This window comes from Mustelus asterias, chromosome 8, assembly GCF_964213995.1.
Source record: "Mustelus asterias chromosome 8, sMusAst1.hap1.1, whole genome shotgun sequence".
NCBI lineage: Eukaryota > Metazoa > Chordata > Chondrichthyes > Carcharhiniformes > Triakidae > Mustelus > Mustelus asterias.
The window spans coordinates 137,101,365-137,113,398 of record NC_135808.1 but is presented as its reverse complement, the minus strand read 5'-3'; the positions used below and the strand labels follow the sequence as shown (position 1 = coordinate 137,113,398).

Genomic DNA, 12,034 nt, shown 5'->3' with positions numbered 1-12,034 from the left:
GATGTGTCCAGTTACTGAGCTGTGTGATACTCGGGTGTGTCCAGTTATTGAACTGTGTGATACTCGGGTGTGTCCAGTTATTGAACTGTGTGATACACGGGTCTGTCCAGTTACTGAGCTGTGATACTCGGATGTGTCCAGTTACTGAGCTGTGTGATACTCGGGTGTGTCCAGTTATTGAACTGTGTGATACTCGGGTGTGTCCAGTTACTGAGCTGTGATACTCGGATGTGTCTCGTTATTGAACTGTATGATACGGAGATTTTCCCAGACCTTGTCCATCTTCTGTTACAGGTTGACCTATCCCAGGAACCCGTGTCTGAAGTACCTCTACCCACCGCCAACTAGTGTCATTCTGGCTAATATTGCCAATGCCATGGCAAGTGTACCCAAGTTCTATGTGCAGGTAAAACATTTGGTTTATATATTTTTAACATTTTGCTGCAAGGAAATTGTAGCATTTAGCTTTTACTAAACTTTTGAGTTGAATTATAGAAAATAAAATTCTAATTATAAAAAATACACAGCACACGACCAGCCCATGGCACTGCTCACGTCTCCCCCCCCCCCCCACCATCTCACCCGATCAGCATATGCTTCTCTTGTGTGTTTATCCAGCTTCCCCTTAAATGTTTTAATATTGTTCACCTCATGCAATCCCTGTGGGAATGGGTTTTACATTCCCATCACTCTCTGTGTGAAGACATTTCTCCTGAACTCCCAATTGGATTGATTTGTGAGCATCTTATATTTATGGCCCCCTGTTCTAGAAATCCCCCACAGGTGAGAACATCTTTGTCTACCCTACCAAACCTTTTCACAATTCTAAATACCTCGATCAGGCCACCTCTCAGTCTTCTCTTTCCTTGTGCAAATAGACCAGCCTCCTTAATCTTTCCTGAATGGGAGAATCTCTCTGTTCTTTGTACAATCCTTGTGAATTTCTTTTGCAGCCTTGCCTCATTTTAATATCCCTTTTACAATGTGGAGACAAGGACTGTGCACAAAATCTCCACGAGTGGTTAAACCATTTCTCTGCTTTAGACATGAGTCCAATCTGTTGCAATGATATTAAACTGAGACCCCTGTTAGCCACCTGGGAACACTGTAATACCCCATAGCAAGATATAAGCAACAGGAAACACTTGGTTCTTGGTCATAATTTCTTCCTTAAAAGCTACTGCCAATGAGCAGCTTGTGGCCCTGGATAAGATGCACTAGCAGAGAGTTAGTGCAGATTCAGTGGGCCGGGTGGCCTCTTTCTACACTGTCAGAATTCTATGATCTGTGTACCAGGACACCCAGATCCCTCGTCAGTTTTTCATTCTTAATAATTTTCTCAATCCCCTTTCCCCGGCGATTGCAAGTTACACCCTTTCAAAGATTAGGTGGATTGGCCATGCTAAATTGCCCCTTAGTGTCAGGGGGATTGTACAGTCAGAAGTTTCACAACGCCAGGTTAAAATCCAACAGGTTTATTTGGTAGCATGAGCTTTCGGAGCACTGCTCCTTCATGAAGGAGCGACACTCCGAAAGCTCGTGTTACCAAATAAACCTGTTGGACTTTAACCTGGTGTTGTGAGACTTCTTACTGTGTCTGTCCCGGTCCAACACCGGCATCCCCACATCAGGGGGACTGGCAGGGTAAATACATGGAGTTGCGTGGATAGGGTCTGGGTGGGATTGTTGTCAGTGCTGTCTCAGTGGGCCGAATGGCCTCCTGCCGCACCGTAGGGATTCTGTGATCCTTTCACATCCTGATTTATATCCTTTACAGGAAGACAGATGCAAAATATCCGTTCACTTCATCCGCCATTTTCTTATATTCCATTATTAATTCCCCATACTATTCTCTAGAAGAGCAACACCCGTTACCCATTTCCTTTTTGACTACCTGTGAACCTCTTAGCTTCTGTTCTTATATTTGCAGTTAGCTTTCTCTCGTATTCTAATTTCTTCCTCGTTATTAGGCATTCCTTACAGTTCTTTATACTCTGTGCAATATTCATAACCTGCACCATGGGGTGGTGCCTTCCTTGCTTTGCAACAGTTACTCGATATCAAAGTGTGCTTTGGGACATTGCAGATGATGAAACAGGCAGCAGCTGCTGAATACCCTGTATTCACACAGGTACCGAGCGAGCGCCTTGTATTCACACAGGTACCGAGCGAGCGCCCTGTATTCACACAGGTACCGAGCGAGAGCCCTGTATTCACACAGGTACCGAGCGAGCGCCCTGTATTCACACAGGTACCGAGCGAGAGCCCTGTATTCACACAGGTACCGAGCGAGAGCCCTGTATTCACACAGGTACCGAGCGAGAGCCCTGTATTCACACAGGTACCGAGCGAGAGCCCTGTATTCACACAGGTACCGAGCGAGAGCCCTGTATTCACACAGGTACCGAGCGAGAGCCCTGTATTCACACAGGCACCGAGCGAGAGCCCTGTATTCACACAGGTACCGAGCGAGAGCCCTGTATTCACACAGGTACCGAGCGAGAGCCCTGTATTCACACAGGTACCGAGCGAGAGCCCTGTATTCACACAGGTACCAAGCGAGAGCCTTGTATTCACACAGGTACCGAGCGAGAGCCCTGTATTCACACAGGTACCGAGCGAGAGCCCTGTATTCACACAGGTACCGAGCGAGAGCCTTGTATTCACACAGGTACCGAGCGAGAGCCCTGTATTCACACAGGTAACGAGCGAGCGGCCTGTATTCACACAGGTACCGAGCGAGCGGCCTGTATTCACACAGGTACCGAGCGAGAGCCCTGTATTCACACAGGTATTGAATACTTCGTGTTTGTGTTTTCAGGTTCTGCATCTGATGAACAAGATGAATTTGCCTGCTCCCTTTGGACCCATCACAACCCGCCCTCCAATGGTAATCTGAGAGATGAAACTGTTAAAATAATACAAGGAGTGTTCAAACTTATCCCAGTGATGAGAGGTTTTAAGGAAGGCTGTCAAGGCCTTGGAGAGGGAGCAGAGGAGATTTACTAGAATGTTCCCAGAGATGAGGGACTTCAGTGAATGTGGAGAGACTGGAGAAGCTGGGATTGTTCTCCTGAAAGCAGAGAAGGTTAAAAGGAGATTTAATAGAGGAGCTCAAAATTTGGAAGAGTTTTGATGGAGTAAATAAGGAGGAAGTGTTCCCAGAGCCAGGAGGGTGGGTAACCAGAGGGATACAGATTTCAGAGAACATAAGAGCACAGGAATTAGGAGCAAGAGTCGGCAATTCAGTCCTTGGAGCTCGCTGTGCCATTCGATATGACCATGGCTGATCTCCATCTCATCCTAATTCCACTTCCCTGCATTTTCCCCATCACCCTTTATCCCACTTTTGTTCAAATATTTATCTATCTTTTTCTTGAATCCATTGATTGGTTCTGCATCCGCTGCACTCTGGGGCCATGAGTTCCATCGATTCACAACCCTCTGTGGGAAGTAGCTTCTCCTTATCTCTGTCTTGAACCTCCCCCTCTTACTCTCCAGCTCTGACGTCTTGTCCTCGACTGTTCTCGAAGGGGGAACATTTGGTCAACATTTACTTTATCAATCCTGTTGAGTATTTTATTTATCTCAATCAAATCCCCCCTCATTCTTCTGCACTCCAGCGAGTACAAGCCCAAACTACTCAACCGTTCCTCATACAGCAGCCCCTTCAAACCTGGAGTCAATCGAGTGAACCTCTTCTGAACCGCCTCCAGTGCCACCACACCCTTTCTCAAAGAAGGTGACCAGAACTGAACACAATACTCCAAGTGTGGTCTCACCAATGCCTTATACAATTGCAGCAACACTTCTCTACTTTTATACTCTGGACCCTTTGCAATAAATGTCAAGATTCCATTTGCCTTCCTTGTAACATTCTGCACCTGCACACCCACTTTATGAGACTTATGCACAAAGTCCCCTTATTTTGGGCCCCTTATTTAAGAAAGGATATATTAACTTTGGAGCGGGTACAGAGAAGGTTCACCAGGTTGATTCCAGAGATGAGGGAGTTAGCTTATAAAGAACAAAGAACAAAGAACAGTACAGCACAGGAAACAGGCCCTTCGGCCCTCCAAGCCTGTGCCGCTCCTTGGTCCAACTAGACCAATCGTTTGTATCCCTCCATTCCCAGGCTGCTCATGTGACTATCCAGGTAAGTCTTAAACGATGTCAGCGTGCCTGCCTCCACCACCCTACTTGGCAGCGCATTCCAGGCCCCCACCACCCTCTGTGTAAAAAACGTCCCTCTGATGTCTGAGTTATACTTCGCCCCTCTCAGCTTGAGCCCGTGACCCCTCGTGATCGTCACCTCCGACCTGGTAAAAAGCTTCCCACTGTTCACCCTATCTATACCCCTCATAATCTTGTATACCTCTATTAGATCTCCCCTCATTCTCCGTCTTTCCAAGGAGAACAACCCCAGTCTACCCAATCTCTCCTCATAGCTAAGACCCTCCATACCAGGCAACATCCTGGTAAACCTTCTCTGCACTCTCTCCAATGCCTCCACGTCCTTCTGGTAGTGCGGCGACCAGAACTGGACACAGTACTCCAAATGTGGCCTAACCAGCGTTCTATACAGCTGCATCATCAGACTCCAGCTTTTATACTCTATACCCCGTCCTATAAAGGCAAGCATACCATATGCCTTCTTCACCACCTTCTCCACCTGTGTTGCCACCTTCAAGGATTTGTGGACTTGCACACCTAGGTCCCTCTGTGTTTCTATACTCCTGATGACTCTGCCATTTATTGTATAACTCCTCCCTACATTATTTCTTCCAAAATGCATCACTTCGCATTTATCCGGATTAAATTCCATCTGCCACCTCTCCGCCCAATTTTCCAGCCTATCTATATCCTGCTGTATTGCCCGACAATGCTCTTCGCTATCTGTAAGTCCAGCCATCTTCGTGTCATCCGCAAACTTGCTGATTACACCAGTTACACCTTCTTCCAAATCATTTATATATATCACAAATAGCAGAGGTCCTAGTACAGAGCCCTGCGGAACACCACTGGTCACAGACCTCCAGCCGGAAAAAGACCCTTCGACCACTACCCTCTGTCTCCTATGGCCAAGCCAGTTCTCCACCCATCTAGCCACTTCTCCTTGTATCCCATGAGCCTTAACCTTCTTAACCAACCTGCCATGTGGGACTTTGTCAAATGCCTTACTGAAATCCATATAGACGACATCCACGGCCCTTCCTTCATCAACCGTTTTTGTCACTTATGAGGAGAGATTGAGTAGACTGGGCCTGTACTCATTGGAGTTTAGAAGGTTGAGGGGAGATCTTATCGAGACATATAAGATAATGAAGGGGCTGGACAGGGTAGAAGCAGCGAGGTTATTTCCACTTACAATGGAAACAAGAACTAGGGGACAGAGCCTCAAAATACGGGGGAGTCAATTTAGAACAGAGTTGAGGAGGAACTTCTTCTCCCAGAGGGTAGCGAATCTTTGGAATTCTCTGCCCAATGAAGCAGTAGAGGCTACCTCGTTAAATGTGTTTAAGTCACAGATAGATAGATTTTTAACCATTAAGGGAATTAAGGGTTATGGGGAGCGGGCGGGTAAGTGGAACTGATCCACTATCAGATCAGCCATGATCTTATTGAATGGCGGGGCAGGCTCGAGGGGCTGGATGGCCTACTCCTGCTCCTAGTTCTTATGTTCTTACGTTCTTAAAGTCACCCAGATCCTCTGCACAGATGCCTTTTGAATCTGTTTCCCATTTAAACAGTAATTTGTCCTTTTATTTTTCCAGCCAAAATGGATAACCTTGCATTTATCCACATTAAACTTAATCTGCCAGATTCTGGCCCATTCCCCTAACCTGACAATATCCAAATGTAACCTTTTTATCTCCTCATCACAGCCTGCTTTCCCACCTATTTTCGTATCGTCAGTACATTTCGCTATGTTGCACTCTGTCCCTGCTTGTAGATCATTGATATAGATTGTAAGTAGTTGTGGTCTGAGACCTGAACCCTACTGGAACCCACTCATTCGATTGCCAACTGGAGAAGGACCCATTTATCCCAACTGTCTGCTTTCTATCAGTCAGCCAATCCTCAATCCAGGCCACCACTCTACCCCCCCAACCCCTTGGGATCAAAACCTTTTGGATCAGTTTCTTGTGTGGCACCTTATCAAATGCCTTCTGGAAGTACAGATAGATCACATCCACAGGATCCCTGTTATCTACCTTGCTGGTTTCATCCTCAAAGGACTCCAGCAAGTTTGTCAAACAAGACTTGCCCTTCACAAAACCGTGTTGACACTGGTGAATTCAGCTTTGCTTTTCCAGATGCTGAGTCATCTCCTTAATGATCGATTCCAGCAACTTTCCCACCATACCACTGAGGGAATGTCGCACTGTCAGAGGGTCAGCACTGAGGGAGTGCTGCACTGTCAGAGGGTCAGTACTGAGGGAGTGCCGCACTGTCAGAGGGTCAGTACTGAGGGAGTGCTGCACTGTCAGAGGGTCAGTACTGAGGGAGTGCCGCAGTGTCAGAGGGTCAGTACTGAGGGAGTGCTGCACTGTCAGAGGGCAGTACTGAGGGAATGCCGCAGGGTCAGCACTGAGGGAGTGCCGCACTGTTGTAGTTGCCATTTAGCCAAGGCCTCCTTTATTTCTTGGTTGGAAATAAAAGACTCCATGGTGCTATCTTGATGAAGGGCAGGGAAGTTATCTCTGGTGTGTTGTAGTAATTCATCCCTCACACAATTCTAAAACAGATTATCTAGTCCTTTATCAGATCACTGTTTCTGGGATCTTGCTGTGTCTAAGTTAGCTGTTGTCTTTCCTGTGTTAAAACAGTGACTTTGCTTCACATTGACTCTGTGGTGTTAGGTGCAAAAGAAATGCAAGCATTGAACTCTCCCCCAAATGGCAGTAGATGCTAACTCAGCATCTCATCTTAAATCCAAATAGGTGGATTTTTGCTCATGAAGGAATCGAGATTGTGAAATAAAGTTTGGGTCCAGATGTGCCACGAGCTGATTGAATGATGGGATTCGCTGAATGGCCTCCCCCTGTGCCTGTCAGGCTTTGGAGCTGTATTTAACGTCACAAAGTTGTTATAATAGTTCCAGCTATCTTCCGTTCCCTGGGTAATTGAGGATTTGTTTCACTGTTTCTGCTAGTATGAAGAGTATGTTCCTGCTCCTCCTCCAATGCCTCCGCTGCCCCCTGAGGAACCACCTCTGCCAGAGGAAGAGATGGACGTTTCCAGTGAGGAGGAATCTGAGTATGAAAGTGGGAGTGAAGAGGATAAAGAAAGGTGAGAAAAATAACAACTGTAACTTAGATTGATCAGATCATGGCTGCTCTGTATCTGAATTCCATCCATGGGTTCTGCAAACCACAACATTGTTCCCAGTTTTGAGATTTCCAGTTGCTGTGTTTTAAGGGAGTGGGTTCCAGGTTTCCATGGCGCTGTGTGTGACTAAATACTTCCTGACGTCACCCCGGATTTTAAGGTTACACCCCTTTGTTCCACTCTCCACGAGAGGAATGGGTTTCTCTGCATCCCTTTACAGGAGCAGTATCAAACTTTACAGGAGCAGTATCAAGTCCCAGAGGGAGATCCACGTGATATCAAGAAACAGCTAAAGGCATTGGATATGGCAAAGGCTATGGGGCCTGACAATATTCCAATAATAGTCCTGAAGACGTGCTCCAGAAGTTGCCGCTCCCGTAGCCAAACTGTTCCAGTACAGTTACAACACTGGCATCTACCCAGCAATGTGGAAAATTGAAACCAAAAGAGAAAATGCTGGATAATCGCAGCAGGTCTGGCAGCTTCTGTAAGGAGAGAAAAGAGCTGACGTTTCGAGTCCAGATGACCCTTTGTCAAAGCTCAATGTGGAAAATTGCCCAGGTACATCTTGTACACAAGGGCCAAATTACTGCCCCATCAGTCTGCTCTCAATCTTCAATAAAGTGATGGAAGGGGTCATCAACAGCATTATCAAGAGATGCTTACTCAGCAATAACCCGCTCAGTGACGCCCAGTTTGGGTTCTGCCAGAGTCACTCAGCTCCTGACCTCATTACAGTCTTGGTTCAAACATGGACACGAGCTGAACTCCAGAGGTGAAGCGAGAGTGACAGCCCTTGACATCAAGGCTGCATTCGACCAAGTGTGGCATCAAGGAGCCCTAGTCGAACTGGGAATCAGTGGGAATACGCTCCACTGGTTGGAGTCATACCTGGCATTGTTAAGTTCGTTTTCGCGAGACTCTTCCGTCCTTGATACAAAGGCAAACACCAACTGTTGTCCGACTCAAAAGTTCTCTCTTCTTCTTACATATGCAAGCTGGCAAACCTTTGCTACGTAACCTCCACTCAGTGCTGGGAGTCAGGTAGCAAAGCCACGCTGAATAATGGGACAGTCCCCTTTATGTAGTCTTACAATCCTCATGGTCACATGCGGTTTGATACAATATAGCTAATCACAAGACACCCTTTGTTCTAGTCAGGTTAACCATATCTAAGGTCGTAATGTGGTTATGTTGAAAGAAAGAGAACTGTTAATGGGTAAGTTTGTTAATCACAGATGTCTTAAGCTTTTCATTTCGTAATCAACTCACAGCAGCACGTGATATTGAACCCCATAATATCTCAGCACAAAGATGGTTGGAGGTCCATTATCTCAACTCCAGGACATCTCTGCAGGAGTCTGAGGCCCAACCATCTTCAGCTGCTTCATCAATGACCTTCCGTCCACCATAAGGTCAGAAGTGGGAATGTTTTCTAATGACTGTACAATGTTTAGGACCATTCTCAACTCCTTAGATACTGAAGCAGTCCATGTCCAAATGCCAAGTGGCAAGTAAAATTCGTGCCACATAAGTGCCAGGCAATGACCATCCCCAACAAGAGAGTATTTAACCATCACCCTCTGACATTCAATGGTATTACCATTGCTGAATCCCCCACTAACAACGCCCTCGGGCTTACCATTAGCTGTATAAATATTGGCTACCGGAGCAGGTCAAAGGCTTAGAATCCTGCAGTGAGTAACTCACCACCTGAATCCCCAAAGCCTGTTCACCATCCACAAGGCGCAAGTCAGAAGTGTGATGAAATACACTCTACTTGCTTAGATGAGTGCAGCTCCAACAACACTCAAGAAGCGCAACACCACCCAGGACAAAGCTTGGTTGTTACTCCTGTCACAAACATTCAATCCCTCAAGTGCTGTCAAACAGTGACAGTCGTGTGTACCATGTACATGATGCTCTGCAGGAACTCACTAAGGTTCCTTAGGCCATGACCACTACCCTGTAGAAGGACAAGAGGAGCAAAAACCTGGGAACACCACTACACTAGGGCTGGAGGGAGTTACAAAGATAGGGAGGGATTAGTGGGGGTTACAGAAATAGGGAAGGTTGTAGGGTCTGGAGGAGACTATAGAGATAGGGGGAGGGTTTGGAGGGGGTTACAGAGATAGAGGATATAGGGGTTGGATGAGGTTACTGAGATAGGGAGGGTTTAGAGGTGGTTACTGAGATAGGGAGGGTTTGGAGGGGGAGGGAGATAGGGAGGGGATATAGGGGTTGGATGAGGTTATTGAAAGAGGGAGGATGTGGGCCATGGAGGGGTTTGAAAGCAAGAATTCTAAAGTTGGAATTTTTCCAGTCGGTGTGAGTGAGTACAGGGCTGATGGGTGAACAGAACTTGCTGTACCTTAGGATATTGTGATGCGAAGAACCATGGATTGCTTCCATTGCTAATACGCTGGGATAAAAGAATACACATTTAAAATAATCACACTGAGTTGATTGGAGCAAAATTCTTTGTTTACAGTGAGAATGTGAAACTCTCACAGCACAATTAGTCGCTGAGAAAGAATTAATAAATTCGAGAGATTTAGATGGTTTATTAAATGAGATAAATATTCAAGGCGTGGGGAGTGGTCAGTAAGTCCTCGCTTAATGTTGACTTATTTAATGTTGTTTGAGTTTGAGGTGATCAAGAAGGCGAATGGAATGTTGGCCTTTATCGCGAGGGGGATAGAATATAAAAGCAGGGAGGTCTTGCTGCAACTGTACAAGGCACTGGTGAGGCCGCAACTGGAGTACTGTGTGCAGTTTTGGTCCCCTTATTTGCGAAAGGATATATTGGCCTTGGAGGGAGTGCAGAGAAGGTTCACCAGGTTGATACCGGAGATGAGGGGTGTGGCTTATGAGGAGAGATTAAACAGATTGGGTCTGTACTCGTTGGAGTTTAGAAGGACGAGGGGTGATCTTATAGAGACATATAAGATAATGAAGGGGCTGGATAGGGTAGAGGTGGAGAGATTCTTTCCACTTAGAAGGGAAACCAGAACTCGAGGGCACAGCCTCAAAATAAGGGGGGGCCGGTTCAGAACAGAGTTGAGGGGGAACTTCTTCTCTCAGAGGGTAGTGAATCTCTGGAATTCTCTGCCCATTGAAGTGGTGGAGGCTTCCTCGTTGAATATGTTTAAATCACGGGTAGATAGTTTTCTGATCGATAAGGGAATTAGGGGATATGGGGAGCAGGCGGGTAAGTGGAACTGATTCGCTTCAGATCAGCCATGATCTTGTTGAATGGCGGGGCAGGCTCGAAGGGTCAGATGGCCCACTCCTGCTCCTATTTCTTATGTTCTTATGTTCTTAACATCATGACACACTGCTGTCAGTATGTCTGTTTAACATTGCCAGCATCACTTCAGCATCCTCTATCAGAGACTATGGCCTGCCTGCTTCCCTGAGCACTTCCACCCTGGCCGTCAGCCCCTCTCCCTCCTGCCCTTGACAACTGCAGCCCTTACCCTTACCTTCGTCCTCGGCGTCTTCTTCAGTGTGCGCCGCTGCCGCCTCCCCCCTCTGCCGCACCGACCTCTGGTCTCCCTGCCAGCTTTGCCCCTGGCTCCCATTCTGAACTCACTGTGAAGTCCTGGGTCAGAAGTTGATGTTGGACTTCAGTCGCAGCAACCCACTCCTGCCACTAGATGGAAGCTGGTCAGGGTGAGAGTCACTATACTGAGGTGTGTACTGTAATTTTTAAAAATAATTTAATTGCGTTGTGCATTGTATTTTTATAGTCAGTGTTGTACTTTATCTTGCAAGTTATTTTAGCTCGGTTGCACAGTGCTGCAATGTATGGAACAGTGTTTCAATTTGTATATTGGTTTCTCCGGGTGAGAAATATAAAGAATCAAACTCCAACTTTAACTTCGATTCCTTTGGGAACCAACAGGTTTTCAGAATTTTAAATGAGGATTGTGTAAAACTGTTATAAATCATGGTTAGACTTCAGGTGGGGGGGGGGGGGATTGTGTCCAATTCTGGGCACCAGACTTTTGGAAGCTTGTCAGGGCCTTGGAGAGGGTGCGGAGGAGATTTACTAGAATGTTCCCAGGGATGAGGGATGTCGGTGAATGTGGAGAGACTGGAGAAGCTGGGATTGTTCTCCTTGGAGATTTAATAGAATTTAAAATCAGGAAGAGTTTTGATGGAGTAAATCAGGAGAAAGTGTTTGCAGTAACAGGAGGGTGGGTAACCAGAGGGACACAGATTGAAGAGAATCGGGCAAAGGAACATAGAAAATAGGAGTAGGCCATTCGGCCCCTCGAGTTTGCTCCATCATTCAGTATGCTCCTGGCTGACCCAATTCAACACCACACTCCCATGTTCTTCCCATACCGCTTGATGCCTTTAGATTGTAGAAATCTATCTTTCCTTCTTGGACATATTCAGTGACTTGGCCTCCACAGTCTCCTGTGATAGAGAATTCCACAGGTTCACCTCATCGCGACTCACTTTGTTTTCAAATATAGGGGCAGCTGAAATGGTTTTCTCTCGGGGGTGCATGATATTTAATGTGTATCGCTACAATTTTTAAGCATTTTTTCATGGGCTGGGCCAGTATTTATTGCCCATCCCTACTTACCGTTTGTCATTTTCATAAATGACCTGGATGAGGAAGTGGAGGGATGGGTTGGTAAGTTTGCTGACGACACGAAGGTTGGTGGGGTTGTGGATAGTCTGGAGG

At 46.4% G+C, this 12,034-nt stretch overlaps 1 protein-coding gene across 2 annotated transcripts in view; it reads left to right on the top strand.

The window, feature by feature from the left end:
• rnpc3 (RNA-binding region (RNP1, RRM) containing 3) overlaps positions 1–12,034 on the top strand; it is a 59,119-nt gene that overhangs the window by 25,568 nt on the left and 21,517 nt on the right. For both annotated transcript variants that reach the window (XM_078219037.1, XM_078219038.1), the window contains exons 6-8: positions 295–406; positions 2,822–2,890; positions 7,157–7,293. In XM_078219037.1, coding sequence (XP_078075163.1) covers positions 295–406; positions 2,822–2,890; positions 7,157–7,293 — 318 coding nt within the window. The remainder of the gene's footprint in view (positions 1–294; positions 407–2,821; positions 2,891–7,156; positions 7,294–12,034) is intronic.